At 44.8% G+C, this 15,870-nt stretch overlaps 1 protein-coding gene across 3 annotated transcripts in view; it reads left to right on the forward strand.

The window, feature by feature from the left end:
* NFATC2 (nuclear factor of activated T cells 2) overlaps positions 1-15,870 on the forward strand; it is a 93,834-nt gene that overhangs the window by 65,589 nt on the left and 12,375 nt on the right. For all 3 annotated transcript variants that reach the window (XM_042884958.1, XM_042884956.1, XM_042884955.1), the window contains 2 exons: positions 766-892; positions 2,539-3,234. In XM_042884958.1, the coding sequence (XP_042740892.1) occupies positions 766-892; positions 2,539-3,234 (823 nt within the window). The remainder of the gene's footprint in view (positions 1-765; positions 893-2,538; positions 3,235-15,870) is intronic.

A 15,870-nucleotide genomic window follows, 5' to 3' on the forward strand; every position in this document is an offset into this window, starting at 1 on the left:
AGTAGTAGATGTGCTGCAGAAAGAAACTATTCATTTAGCAGTAACCCACAGCAAATTGAATAACTGCTAGATTTTGTGTTCTTGCAGAAGACACCATTGTATCAGCCCAGTTTTGAAAGAGTCCTCTGCAGGATGCTGGCTGTCCTGACTTCCTTTTGCCTATGTGGAAGTCTTGGGTGCACTGTACTGTGCAGGACAGGATTTGCACTACAGTATTTAAAATTAACATTGGTCTTTCAAGGGAATGAGTCTCATTGTTCACTTTGCTACTGGGACTGTACTGTAGTAGGTCAGCACATTTAGGAGCTAGCACTTGCATTGCCATGGGCCATGCCTGCCCTTGTGGAAGAGAATGGGGCACTCACTGTTAATTTCCATGGAATCAAGATCTGGCTGTAAGTAAGAAACCTACAGAATAACCAAGTTTATCCTAACACAAAGAGGGAAATCTACAATACTTATTTGTTTATCAAGCACCCGTTCTGTGTCTTTTATTTGTAGCTGAGATCTCTGCCTGCAAATTGAGGATAACATCAAGTACCAGAGAGGATACAGTGCATACAAACCAATTTGCTAATACCAAAAGTCTTCCTGTTTTTCACCATCTGTTCTTTTTTCCTTTCTTCCTCACATAGTGTTCTTTATTGGGATGAACTGGGAGGTTTCCCTTCCTCGATCCCTGGGCATGTAATGGGGGAGATGCACGCAACAATCTGCTGCTGGCCTCAGTTACTAATGCTGCTCCGTCCCCTTTCGCTGTTTCAGAGCATGCTCTTTGTAGAAATACCGGAGTACCGGAACAAGCACATTCGCACACCTGTGAAGGTGAATTTCTATGTCATCAATGGCAAAAGAAAAAGAAGCCAACCCCAGCATTTTACCTATCACCCAGGTAATTCTCAAGGGCAGTGCGAGTCGTTGCCTAGTTCTCATGAGCGAGATGTTATTTTCCACTATGTTGTTTCCCCATTATACGAGGATCTAAATTTTACTAAGTTCATTCAGCTAATTGCAAATAAGTGCTCAACAACTGTTTGGTTTAAAGGATGCGTGTGATTTCAGATTGAGAATTTCCCATAAACTTAAGGGGGCAGCCACGTAGGCCATGGACTGATTCTGCCTCATTCACTTGATGGGAGTTTGCCAACAACTTCAGTGGGAGCAGACTCAGTTTGTGACATGATTTGACCCTGTGAAAACAATGAGCATTGCCTTCCCCAGTTGACGTGTACAACAGTAAGATAACATCGGATCTGGGAAAATTAAAAAGGGCTTGGTAAGGAGGAAGAAGAGTAATATATACTCTTCAGAATGGAGTTGTTGAGAAAAATATGAGTGCTTTTGTGATGTTTTAACTCTTGGGAATTGATGAGCAATCTCACAATAAACGCAACAGGATTACTAATGAGATTCCCATAATTTCTTAGCTTTGGCTGGGGGAAAAACGTTGTGAGAAAATCAGAGTATTGTGCTTGTGGAAACCAGAAAGCATAAAATAACAGTACCAGATTTTTTCAAGCTTCAAAATGACGTCTTAATTTGACTGGTTTCTAAGAAGAAGCAAACATTCATCCTGCTTTTATTTTAATCTGCTCCAACTTAACAGTTGTTGATTCTCTTCTTAGGTGTATGAATTGTGTAGGACATCACTGACACAAAGGTTTAATGCAATGCTAAATTGTCCACCTATTGAATAATATTGAAAAGTACAATTTAAACACAACCTCTGAGACAGACTGCTTCAGAGTAGAAAGCTTACAGTTCCCAAAGAAATAACACTGTTGCTTGACCATTATATGGTTTCCATTGTATGATATTTCTGTACTGAGCTTTGGGAAAGGTTTAAATTTAAAAAAAAAAAAAAAAGTCACATATATTAATTTTAAATTCTATTTTTAAATAGTATTTTTATAATTTATAAAAATAATAAAAAAATAAAAAAAAAAAAAAATGAAAAAAAAAAAGCCTTAGAAATGTCAGAATTTGTCTGTAGAAGACCAGAAGACCATCATTTACTCATACTAAGGCAACTTTTCCTAAGTGGTGGTCTTTGTACTGAGGATATTACTTGTAGCAAAAGGCCTGAAAGAGGGCCCTTCAGTAGTTCAGCACTGCCTTTGGTCACTGGCTAAATGTCTGGTAGGAAAATGAAGCGCCGTATGTGTCACAGAATGACTGTTCATTCACTCTTCCTTTCAGATGCAAATATTACGTGGGACACCTATCTGTGGTGCTTCTTACTTTGCTTATGTTCCAGAATGGCTCTTAAGTGAATTAAAATATGGTATTTTTCAATTTTCAGAAATCTGTGGTTAAATGATTGATCAAAGACTTTCTGGAACATCTTAGTTCAAAATGCATTCAAGTGAGAGCCTCCCACCATTGCATATATATGTTTTGTTAAACTTAATGCCTGTGTGATATGAGCTTGCATGTGTAGATCTCGTAAATGGTTTAAATCTCTTTTTACTTCAAGGAAAACTTCTCTGTTTCTCATCAGCTTGTTACGAATAACATCCTTTGCATGCTTTATTGTAGTACCATCAATCAAAACAGAGCCCATTGATGACTATGATCCAGCCCTAATCTGCAACACAGTACACAGTGGTCTGGGAACAGTCACACAGCCGTACTATTCACAGCACACAATGGTCACCGAGTCCCCTTCCTGTCTTGTGGCCACTATGGCTCCCTGCCAGCAGTTGCGCTCGGGCCTTTCTTCTCCTGATTCTCGATACCATCAGCAGAATCCAGCTGCAGTAGTATACCAAAGAAGCAAGAGCCTTAGCCCAAGCCAGCTGGGCTACCAGCAGTCCGGTTTGATGGCTACACCGGTTGCAATTTCAGATGCCCATAGGTCAGTGCTAGTGCATGCTGGTTCCCCAGGCCAAACTTCAGCAGTGCTCCACCACTCTCCAGGCAACCAGCAATCTTCTCCAGTGATTCACTACTCTCCAACCAACCAGCAGCTGAGGTGTGGAAGTCACCAGGAATTTCAGCACATTATGTGCTGTGAAAATTTTACGTCCAGTGTTGCAAGACCAAGCCAGCCCCAAGTCAGTCAAGCACAGAGATTAAGTCCGAGTTCATATCCTACCGTGATCCAGCAGCAGACAGCTTCAGGCCAGCGGGCAGCAAAAAATGGACAACCAGTCAGTGACCAGAAAGAAGTGTTACCAGCTGGAGTCACTATTAAGCAGGAGCAGAATTTGGACCAAGCGTACCTGGATGATGGTAAGCACCACTCTTCTCTTGTACAGTTCGATGGTTGGAGGGAGGGGTGAAGTTCATGGCTTGTAAATTCCACCTGTTCCTTGGCACAGCGATGACGAGGCCTCCTTCTGATGAGTGTGTGTATTTGCTGTTTGCTCATATAAGTATGCTTTTTGTCTTTTATCAATTGCATTTTTGGTAGATGGCAATGTGCTGTGGCTACTGTGCAGAAAGCAGCGTTCAGCAGAAACCCTCTGTCTTGCTTTGTGACATGGAGTGAGCTGTCAGGTTTCAAGCTGTTGCCATTTTGTTTCCGTTTGCCAAGCATTACTTTGGAAAATGGAGAAATTGAAACAAAATGCACTTTTAAATTATTTTTTATTATTCATATCAGGGCAAAGTCCACTCTGTAAAATGCTTTTGTACATTTTGTACCAAAAAAACCCCATTGAACAGTCTATCAAGGCCTGTAATGAATAGGGTTGCGCTGCAGGCAAAGCTATTGCAGATGTTCTAGATGAACAGTAGGACATTGATAAGTAAAACAATGCTGTTTCTTTGTGTCATGAGCTTTGCAGATTTAGCCTTTAGGAATGAATATAAGTTAGAGTAAAGCCTTCTTTGAACGTATCCTGCTTTTTCTTAGGTAGGCAGATACTGGCAAACTGGTTGGTTGGTTCTTTTATTAAAATAGTAGGACTGTTCCTTGCAGGAGGAAATCAATGCAAAGTTAATACTAGCTGCTGGCTGCTGCAATCATGAAGGCCACTAGCGAAACTTACATTGATTTTACTGGAGCAGAGTGAGATTGCTAGATGTATTGCTGCTAATATAGAGTGTTCTTAGAAAGTAAAGACTTGATTTTTGCATGTATTCGCTGCTTTTATCCTTTCAGTCTGGGTAATTGCATGCATGATTTGAGATTTCTCCTTCAGTAGCCCCCTAGAGTTGTAAAATTGTGCACATGAAAGAATTTTTTTCCCAGGTTGAGGTACTGAGTGCTCTGTGGCTGTGTCATACACAGTTTTGCTGCTTTAGCGGACGAGGTAGAACGTGTATTGTTTACTCCATTGGTCTCTGTTTGAAATAAATGTAATTGATACAGTTTTGGTGCTGTGACAGTAAAATCTGTAGAGTTTTTACCAATCTCCTTGTCTGAAAAGAAGTGTCAAGTTGGGCTGTAACAGTGAATATGATTTAGGAAATTTGCTAGACCTGCATGAAAACAGCTAAGAAAATCCACTTCCCATTCAGAGAGTGGGGCATGATAGCAAAGCAAGATAATCTTTCTGATGATAAAAATGAATGCTGTGTTGTAAGGCACTTTTAATATGACTAGCTGAGGGGCTCTTATATGAGAAATACTTGGCATAAATCTTGTAAGAGAAACAGAAAGAAGGAAAGATGAAGTTAAAGCTAGCAAACTTTAGTCGAGCCCAGGTCCACTTAAATGAACTCCCAAAACAGACTACATTAATTGCAGTGGATTTTGAATCAGGCCAGAAGCATGTAAATCAGCATGGCTCACAAGGGATGCACTTGACCTCTGTTCTAAGAGGAGCCATTGGGCAGAACAGCAGCAAGTTAGAAATGAAATACCAGGCTTTTGTCTGAGAGTTAGAGATTAATATATCAATTCATCAGCACAAATCAAGCAAGGTGATGTTGGTCACATCCAGCTCCTTACTGACTTCAGTGAGTTCACATCAGTTAGAGAAGTGTGACTTGGAAAACCGTAATTTACTTCAGGACTTTGCAAAACATTTGATTCTGAAATGTTCAGGACTTGAATTGAAAAGCCACTTTGTTTTGCTGCTGGGGAAAAGTGACTCAGAACTTAACAAAAGCCATATTTTTCCTTGCTAGAAAGTTTATTTTTGTGCTTTATAGTATTAAAAGAAACCAAACCCAAAGGATTATGGAGGCTTTGCCCTCAAAACCCTTTTATCCAAAAAACTCTTCTGAGATAAAGTGAGCCGTTAGGTCTTGGGATCTTTCACAGACACACACTGAGGTGATGGTTCCTCAGCCTGGCTTGGCACGAGCGCGCTGCCCTGTCGCTGATGTTCACATGTTAGGCAACGACTGTCCTGGTGTCTCTCGCTTCCCTTCTCTCCTATTCCCTTCCCCCATCTTCCTCCTCCCTCCTCTTTGTTCTTCTTTCTCCATATTTCTGCTGACAGTCCAGCTTTCGACTCTTCCTGCATCTCTGACCCCTTCTTCTCACCTCTTGTCTTCTGTCTTCATGCTTAACACACACCCTTAATGTTCTGGACTTTGCTTCTATTCTGAGCTCTGCCATGAACTGCTTGTGTGCCTTGGGACAGCAGTTCTCCATCAGTTCTCATTCCTGAAGCTGCCGCCTCTCAGAAGGGAGTACAGAATCCCAGTGTTTGAGCCTTCCTGGATGTGACCAGGGAAGAACATCTCGCAGATAACACAAGTACTTTGACACAATTATTTTACACATATATATGTACATTCAGACACACACACAGCTTTCTGATGAACTAGTGTAAAGAAGAATCCCCAGAGGAAGGGACTGTACGTGGAAAATAAGCAGCAAAATCTTTGCCTCGCAGATTCATTCCTCTTGTAAATACATTGGGAGTGAAGATAAGTGGTCGGGAAAACCTTCAGGGGACATCAGGAGATGCTGGCAAGACGTGATTTGTTTCAAATTCAGGTGAAGAAAGTAGGAAGATTGAGCTTCAGCCAAGGCCTCAATTTTGTAAAGCTCATCACCAAAACCAACCACTGCGGTACGAGTTGTAAAAAACTGATTATTTGCAACACCGTCCAGAACGTATTGGTGTTGACTTGCACAAGAGCAGAATGGAGAGCAGGCATGGCTGTGGCCTGGGGCACTGGCTGTGCTCCTGCTGCAGAACCAGAGGTTTCCTGCACAGCCCTGGGAAGCTGCTCAGCTGCCTGCCACAGCTCCCATCTGTCACACAGAGATACTGGGATGGTGTGAGAAGAGCAGGAGGAGGGTGAATGTATCACAGGCAAAGCATTCAGATGCCACATGATCTGAAAGTGTCTTGCAGAGGTTCAGTGTAAATGTGGTGTTAGGTCTTTCCATGTACAAATAAATGGATGTGTAGCTGTTGTTTTATCAAGCTGCCTGCCCCGGATTTAGTCCTTCTTTTAGCTTTAGCTGTCACACTGTGTGCTTTTTGCTTTACAAAGAAAAGTGGTTGTCATTATTCAGATGGTAACTATCAGACCACATCTGATGCTCAGAGCTGTCTGCTTGATATAGCATCTTTAAGTGATTTTTGGTGCACCAGTAATCTTTAATGGCGAGAAGCGAGGCAGATGCTTATGTAGTGCAGTCAGATGATGATTGGCAGAGGTGTTTCATAGTCAACTCATGCGTTCCAGAGAAAATTTCACATGCAGAAGAAAGTTCTCAGAAGACTGGTCTGCAATGTGTGCAATGGCACGCCTGTAATTCACCGGCACTTTCCCCTTTGCTGTGAGCAATGTGTTCGTCCCCACCACAGTAACCATTGCCCTCACTTGGGAGTGTGCAAGATCTCTGCGTTTTCTTTTTGTGTTCTGTCATTCAACTACCAGAAAATCCAGGGTCTGAAATCGAATGCAATTCTTTCCTTTCCTCCATGGACAGGAGGATCTTTTTCTGAGCATTTCTCTCTCTTCGCAGAAGGTGTTTGGAGGATTTATAGTTGTCTTCATCGTGCGTCTGCACTCGACAGATGCAGAGAAAAAGAGTGATCCAAGGCAGAGAGGGAAATGCCCTTGTTTCCCTGTGTTTTAGACAGGAGTGAATTTGCATGTTACAAATGAGCTGTGGTTCAGTGAGGGCAGTAATTTACATCATAAAAAGCCATGCTCTGTTTCTAATTAGAACTACTTTTCATAGAAGGTGTGGTCATTTCTGCTCAGACAGGGTTTTACCAAATGTGAAGCATGTTCATTCTCCGAAGCATTTCGCTCAAACACACCAGCAAAGCTGTGTATTCATCAGACTCGTTCCTGATGCTCTGACTGACTTTATTCCAGATTTTCTGTTCTCTGCTGGGACCTTACACCACTCACAAAGCACACTGCATGCTTCATTTTTGGATTGCTGCTGTTGTGTTTGTTCACATTAGGACTGAAGTCTTGCAGTCACATGCCAGAGTCCTGCTTTGCTGGCTGTGATATGAAAAAAGAACAAAAAGGTGGAAGGAGAAAGATTGCCATATCAAGAAGCAGGTCTCCTGTGTTGTGTCACTGTTTGAAAATTCAGCCCCTTTTCAAGGCCGCTCATCTCCCAGTAGACTTTCTGAGTGACTGTCCTGCTGCCTAAAAACACGCAAAAGAAAACAAAGTGAGAAAAAGAAAAACCCATACATCTAAAATCAGCAGCGGAGGAAGGAAGAAAATGAATCAAGTGATTAAAACCATAGTTCCACTGGCACCTCTTTGTTCTCAAGCTCAGTAATCTGTAATTGGTGCAGTAAATGCCCACAGGCAAGTTGTGTTACAAAGCGTTTCCTGTTCAAAAGAACATGCAGGCTCCATTAGGAGACCACGGGCACAGCTGCCAAGAACTGACAGTGCAGGATGGGTGTGTGGACGCTCCCTCGGTGCCTCGATGGGCAGAGTCCCACCAGCAACTGATGCACCAAGGCTCTAAGCCCTGGTCCACACGATTTGCTGCTGTTTGAAGACTTAACCAGTGGACAGTTATCAGCAGAAAGCCCCTAGTTTTCAGAAGGCATCAAGCAATTCTCAGTGATAGTTTTGAAATGCTGGCAGAGTCGCTTGAAAAAAAGAACTTGTTCATTCATTTAGGAGTTGAGAGCTTCTAAACCACAATAAAGTCCTTTCCCAGACTTGCTGTCCATTTGCTCCACGCTCGTGGCATTCCTTAGGCGGTCTGAATCACAGACAGCAGACAGCTCTTATAAAGACCATAGACACCCATCTGTTGGAAGACATCTGCCAAAATAGACTATATCCACTTTCAGTTTAAAGGGATAACAACAGTCACATTTTTCAGTCCAGTGACATTATTCGTTCAGCGCAGAGGAACACTAACAAACTGAGATAATTCCACTGCAGAAAGCAGCAGGCAAGGCTTCTTCCCTGCTCTAACAGATGGATGAAGTGGAGCACGGAGCTGCTGAGTGATTTGCCCAAGGTGATGCAGAATGCCACTGGTAAAACGGCAGCTGGCCTGAGGGATCCCAGGCTGCCAGGACCCTGTGTGCAGGCACAGGGGTAGCAGTGAGACAGTGAAGGCACAGCTCACTTGTGCCAACAGGAGGAATGGCAGAGCTGCTCTCTCCTTTTTTTTCTTTCCAGCAAACTCACTTTTTTTTTTAATGTTTATATCTAAGCATACTATGCACTTTATAGAACTGAATCATTGACTGCTGGCAGGGGTACATTGCCTGTCTCTGAGAACAGGTGTGGTTGTTAGAAACACCTTCATTTCCTAGTGCATAGCACTAAAAAGTGCAGAGAAAGAGCAAAGCTGTCGTAAAGCAAGAGCAGGGTGTAAGAAAAATGAGTCAGTGGTCTTCCTGTCAGCTAGGAGTGACACTGAGTGTTCTGCACAGAGAGTCTTTCAGTTCAGTCAACATCGTAACTGTTTTGACAACATTTTTTTGAAACGGAGGCTGTTAGAAATGAGAAATGTGAAGATAGGAAATGGTTTATAACAAAACTGTGCAAAGCCGGAAAGGGGGTTAACTCCTAGAGTTACCATTTTGCATCGAACTGGGGGAGCGCTTTCTGGAAACCTTTCACAAGCCTTGTCTTAGGCAGCTTACCACATAACTGTGCTGGTTGAGGTGGCTGATATTTTTTTTTTGCTAACACAGCTATTATGGTAAGAGCCCTTGTATCGACACAGCTCTGTTGGTGTAAAACCGCTGCAATCAGCACGTCTGGTGCCAAGGTGGGAAGCACCACCAGCTGCTTTGCGGAAGGGTTCTGTAGCAGCACGGCCACGGCTGTGCAGGAAGGGTTTCACCAGCAGCACCAGTGCCTCTCAGCTGGCTGGACTTGCAGAGGTAGCTGCAGCCCATGTCATAGAATGGATTCCCACATGGGTTACGGTTGCACGAGCTCAGCTTTGCATGCTTACCACCTCAAAATGAATCCTGATGTCATTGCTCCTGCAAAGATGACGCAATATGCTGGATTCATTTATTATGAAGATGTGTTGTTGGGGGGAACTGCTCCCCCCGGGAGCTACACCAGCAGCGAGGTGTGCTTTGTCCTCATGGTGTATTCTGTTGTCTCCCCTTTAAGATCAATTCTTTGTAATTGGTGTAAGTGTAACCAGTCATCTGCATTGCGTCCACATGGCAGCTCAAAGGTTTTGCTAATTCTTTGTAATTTCATTGTGAGTCTTGGAATATTGATAGTGATTTAAAGTCCCTATGCAGGCAGCTGCAGCAAACTACGAGATTTTTTTCTCTTAGTGATCTTTTCAAGTTTGATCCAAGAAAAGCAACAACAAAAAAATTAAAACTATGACCGTGTCTTGGTCTTCCGGGCGGGCAAAAAGGATGCAGCAGGGATTGACTGCCCGATTTTTAAACCAATCTCATGGTTATTAGGTGCATGACTCACAAGCCTTCAGCACCTGTGTTTGGTGTTGATGCTTTTCACAGTTTCATTTGTTACGAATGCTGTTAGTGTTAAGAATGCACGAAAGTGAGAAAAGAGTAGAGATGTTTTCTCCCCTGAAATGCCTGTATAATGGAGGATTCCCATCCTGCTGTGTGGGTCAGGGTGCAGGCAGCTCAGGCATTTTTCAAACTGCGCTTCCAAAATATTGTAGGCAGGTCTAAAGAGCCCCATTGCATTGGAAGGTTGGGACAACAACTGCACATTTACTCTAACTGTTGTGAAATGAGATGCCTGGAGAAAGTAACCATCTTGAAGATACACGGCCTGGTTGTGGTGCAAAGTGAAAGGCAGTTGCAAAGCCTTCTGCTACAGGAGAGCGGCATGTTTCACACCAGCAGCACTGCTGTGGCTGAGGGCAGCTGCTGGCAGGCAGCACTGCTGTGGCTGGGGCACTTGTGGCCCACGTAGCTTTCTGTCTCTCACAAGAAATATTCTGTCTCTCATAAGAATTATCACCCTGTTGGTGAATAATTTAAAATTCATTTTTCTGCCACTAGCTTTTCATACTCCACTTCTTAAAAAATACCATTATTTATAGATCCCTAGCAATTTAAAATAAAAAGGACAAACCATCCGAATTTCCCGTCAAAGGCAATGTTCTTATACAAACTCTGAGCAGCAGGAGCAGCTTTTCGGCCTGGCAGAAGCTGGTATGGCCTTACAGTACCCAGTCACTTTGTAATGCTAGTTACTCACCAGTTTCCAAGAGACTTGTATGCTCTAGCTTGGATGCAGTGCGCTGTTCGAGGAATTGTAAAAGCAGAGTGGACAAATGCACAAGACAACCCTGCATTGGCTATGGGAGGCACTACATGACCTAATAGGTCATTCCTGCTTCTGCGATCTGAAAAACAAGCAGCACATCTGTAGTCACGCCAGCAGGGACGTCAGAGATAGGAGAAAGAAAACAAATGCTCGAAGACTGTAATGTTCCCTTCCCAGCAACTAGCTTCTAATGTGAGTGTTCAGCCAGCTGCTAACTGTCACAGTCCCTCATTTTGTAACATAACTTTTTCTGTGTTTGCTGAGAAGAAGCCAGAGAAAGGTAAAAGCCAGCCTAAAATGTGTAAACAATGCAGTTGTGTCTGAATCATCTCTCCAAGTCCCCGTGCTTCAATTTTGCAAGCACAGAAGTCTGGGCGTATATCCAGCTGTGAATTTCACAGATGGATCCTCTCTTTAAAGGGGTCTGTGCAAAAACCTAAATCCAAGTATTCCCAGCTTTGGAAACTGTCCCATTCTTCAGTATAGGTGCGTGTCTGCTACAAATACCACAGTCTGCTTGGCAATTAAAACTCTGATCTCTCTATATTCACATGACTCATGGTTCGATAACGTTGACTTTGAAAACTTGGACCTGAGATAGATTTAAGCAGTGGATTACATTATATATAAAGGAGTTAAATCTTCAGCTACTATAAGCTAGAGCAAAAGCAGTGAGGATCAAAGGACTTTGGGGGTGCTGCCCATGTGACTCAGCAGAGCAGCACTAATTCACTAAGTGAGAAACTGGTCTAATACTCTCCATCTCCCTGCAGGTTCTCTTAATCCACACAGTTCTCATTTTAATCAAGACACGTCTTTTTGTGGTTTTTTAATTTGGAAACTGTTTGCACTCCAAAACGGACTAAAGCCTGCCCTCAGCTGAACAAACACCATGTATTTAGAGTGAAAGTGTCATCGAACTAGATTTAGTGAGAAGACTATTATTGGCTTCTGCCCATGGACACTGGAGTGATAGGTTTGCATCTGAGGGAGAATTTCCCACGTGGATAACTGGCAGGTGTGACAGGGGAGAACAGGGCACGGTGTCCCATCCTGCACTCTGGGCACGCTTTGGCTCGTGGCAGGGAGGTACTCAGCAGTCCTGGTGTGCACCAGGGTGCAGCGCATGGCAAGGAGATCTCGCAGCTGTGCAGGGACAACCAGGTGACACTGTGTGGCTTCATCCTTTTTCAGTGCTTCTATGTTGACGTGCTCTTCCTTCGTGCAAGGATGCTGAGCCTTTGTTTTTAACATGCAGAGGATAATTTGGAGCAGGGCAAAAGCACTAAATTAGAGGAGTATGAGCTTGCAATCATTCCCTCTGATTATCTGTGCCAGGGGAGCCAAGTCAAAGATTCCCAAATGGTGGTGTGGTTTGGTGCAGTTTCTTAATGATGAATGACTTCATCATTCATGAATGAATCAAGTCAAACGTAGGACAAATAGTGAGACACATGAATGACTCTTATGACATTTGCAGTGTCTCAATCGGTGCTGATTTATTTAGGTGGTTTCTAAGTTTCTTAGGAAAGAGTGAGAATGACTAAATGAGGGGGGAACCACTTCAAAAGAAGGGGAGTCAGTGGTGAAAGTATTGTGACAGTTAAACCCCCCTGGGTTCAGTAGCTGTCATTATGAGCAATGCAGCATTGGAGATGTTGTCAGAGCGCAGCTCCAGGAGGCTCAGTAGCCCCAGGGCCAGAGGAGGCAGAGTGATGCACCGGGCACTGCTCTCCTGTCCGGCCAGACACCTCCTGCTGCCTGGGGGATGCTCACAGCCCCCTGGGGTTTCCCATTCCTGTGTGGAGGGAGTGGGCTCTGAAGGTGTCCATGGAGGTGCTGGTGCTGAGCGGTTCCTGCCCTCAGATGTTGTGTGCAGAGCTTCAGTCACACGAGTCACAGGCCAGCCCCCCCAGCCCAAAGTAAGGCTCGGCATTTCTGTAGCTAACGGTCACTGTCTGGCTGTCCTGTTGGCTTAGGTGTGTCCCTCAGTTCAAGGCCTTGGATATGCAGTAACTGTGTTTGTACAAATTGATATTCGCTAAAGGCTGGAAATTGTCTGAAAATGTGGGCACTGGGCAGGTGCACAGAACAGACTGGCGTGGCTCGAATCAGACGAGGAGCAGGGCAAGTCAGAGAAGACTTCTGAGATTTATAGTTTTTAACTACAGTACGTCTTGTGTGTCTTTTTTCTTTAAAATTACATTAGTTTTTTCTTATCTGGTTTCTTCTTTACACATATGCGTTGGCTTTGAGTGGAGTGCTGTCTTCCTTCTTGGAATGAGTACCAAGGTCCTATCAGCCAGCAGACAAGTCAAGAGGGCTGTTAGTGAGGAGGGCTGGCTTGGAGGAGTAGCAGATTTAGTGCTCCTCTGACCAATTCTGTCATGCAGAACAGCATCTCTGCTCTTCAGAAACCACCAGCGAGGGCGAGTGGCTGTGCACAAGGCTGGAAGAAACCTCTTCTGCGTGCAGCATTCTCAATAGGCAGCGTCCCCCAGCAGTGCAAACCAGGTAGCCATTAATCCCAATTAGACCGTAATACTTACAAGTCTTTTGTCAAGTTGTGGTCAGTATAAGACATTCATTTCCTCCCATGCATGCAATGAGAGATGTGTGCAGCCGATGGCTGGGCTCTTGCAGGAACCTCCTGCTGCCACACACGGCCACACTGCACCCAGGTGGCTCTGGGCTGAGGAATGGGAGCAGTCAGACAAGGGCTGTGTCTGCCTCAGCCTCACTGCAGAGGTCGCTCTGCTCGTTGTGTGTCCTCACCAAAACCTCCCGAGGATGTCTCTGTTCAGGACTCAATGCTGATGCACAGCCGGCAGATGCACAGTGGTCCGGGGACTCCCTGGCTGTGGCACACAAGCAAAAATGCTTTGGCAGACAAAGAAATGAGAAAATTAACTTTCTCGTCTTCAGAAAGCAGTGCGCGCCATCATGCCTGGATGGATGGAATTTGTTTTGATAGCAAAACAAGTTCTATGGAAACCATTGTGAACCCTGCAGTGAGGCTGCCCAGGAGAATTGGGGAAAGCCGCTTTTGTTTGTTGTGCTTGGCACCGTTTTGCTCTGGATGAAGATGCTTTAATTTTGTGGGGAGACCCAAGAGAGCATTCCTCTTTTTCCATACCAGAAAGCCTTCCAAGATGGCATAAGCGTCCCCTCTTTCCAGCTGCTCCTTTCCAAACACACTGTGCCTCCTAAAGATAGTCTTTACAGTGGCTGCGGCTGGTGGAAAACATGAAGCTTGCATGGATTAGCACAGGAATTCATTTGGGCTGACGAATTGGGTTTCCCTCTATAAACAGCACTAGTGTTTTCGTCTTCTGGACAGCACAGCAAACTTCACATCCTCTTGCTCCTCAGCCCGCCTCTCCCACACTGTGCATGCATCCAGCAGCCTGGTAACAGACACACGAGGTGCTGCTGCTGGGGGTGGAGAAGAACAGGCCTTCAGCAAGGCGTTCCCAGTCTCCCCCCTTCTCAGACGGTTTTTTTCCAACCCTTTAAAGAGATAGTGTGATTATTTTGTTTTCTTGGTTTATTTTTGTTTCCAGGTAAAAGGGGAAATTAATCCCTTCTCCTCTGGTTTAGCGACCTTCCAAGCAGCCCACACTGTATGTTTGTGCATTTACTTTGCAGCCTTGTGTATCTTCAGCTATTATACACTTATCATCTGCAGGAATCTGGGATTCTCTAAAGAGGGTTTTGTCCGCTCCTTTTCCCCACAGACTTTGGTCTTTTTCTTTGCTCTTTTCCCAGTATTTCACACTGTTGTGTCGGATTGTGCTGATTTTTGTAGCCCCCATGGGTGTGAGTGGCCAAGGAGCTGTGTCCAGAATCCCAGCTCCCTGCCCTTCCATCCTTCCCTTTTCTCCCTCCCTGCTGTAAACCCTCCATCAATCCCTTCCCTGGCATTCTTCTCAACATCCCTTCTGCAACAAATGCACTTCTGTAGAGCTCATGCTTTCTTTTATAGCTCACTGGGGTTGTTATCACCTATCATTGGTTCCCTCGGCAGTGCCAGTTACTGCACTGAGCAGTGGTTCAGTGTTCAGTCCTGGGTGATTTTGTCCAATTTACTGGGTATGGAATTAGAGTTGTGAGGACAAGAACTGGAGACTTGGGATTCAGCTGTCAAATGGAGGAATGGTTTAAGCAGTAAAGCCCTATCTGTTAACCACACTTAATCATTGTAAAATCCAAACCCTGTTAAAAGTTCTTTCCTTGGAGGCAAGCCTCAGTGCTCTCTCCTACCCTTTAAGGCACTGGTGTAGGCATTGCCATACTTTCAGAACAAGCAGTTGGAGCATGTTGGAGTCAAGATGATGCAGTTGGCTGCAACTAAGATGTTTTCTCTGCCACATTATTTACTGTAGATGCCTGTTTGTGCAGGTCTTGACCACCACACTCTCCTCTGGTGAGGTTATGATGGAGTTCCCAGGAGGGTGATGAGGAAGCTGCCCCCAGGACGCCAAGGGGGGAAGGTTCTGGCCAAGACATGGGCTGTCCCACTTTAAGCAGGCTCACTGAGGTTTTGCAGCTGGAGCATCAGCCATGCTGAACCATGCAAGGAAAACAAAATCCATCCGATTTCCAAAATACTAACAGCTGGATGCAGATGACATTACAGAATTAAAGAAAAAGAAAAAAGCACAACCAAATAAACCACTCTCGTGTTATTCTCTCCCTGTTCTGATGCTGCCCCTGTGCAGCAGTGGGGCCAGATCAAGTGCCTTGCACATGCAGTGAACAAGAAAGGCAGCCAGGAGGTGTTTCTGGGGTGCCCCTTTTGGGGGAAGGGAAATCCCCTCACTAGAGATGGCCAGCCCTTGGATCCATGAAAACTGCTTCTGTCTGCAGACACAAGGCTGCAGGCCTTTGTATCTTCAGCCCCTTCCGATCTCAGTCAGGGTCAGCAGTGACCAAACCCTCCCTGCAGCCTCAGCTGGCTGTTGCTAATACAGTGGTCATTTACAGCCCAAGTATGAGCTGTGCTTTTCTTCTCAGTGCTGTTTGAAGCCGTACCTGGGGAAGATAGCCCACAGTGTCACCAGCAAGGCAGGGGAGCAGCCTCCATGCCCACAGCTCCTCAGGGATGCTGGCACCTGGCTGGGCCATGGGCTGGAACTGCTCCCAGGGCTGTCAGCAGGTTTGGGGCAGTTGTCAGCTCTGCAAGGCTCCTTTTGCCTTCTTCCAGAACCCACTGCAGCCTGAGCCTGCTCTGAA

The sequence above is a fragment of the Lagopus leucura genome, unplaced genomic scaffold, assembly GCF_019238085.1.
Source record: "Lagopus leucura isolate 7727_CA_CO unplaced genomic scaffold, USGS_WTPT01 Super-Scaffold_100047, whole genome shotgun sequence".
Lineage (NCBI taxonomy): Eukaryota > Metazoa > Chordata > Aves > Galliformes > Phasianidae > Lagopus > Lagopus leucura.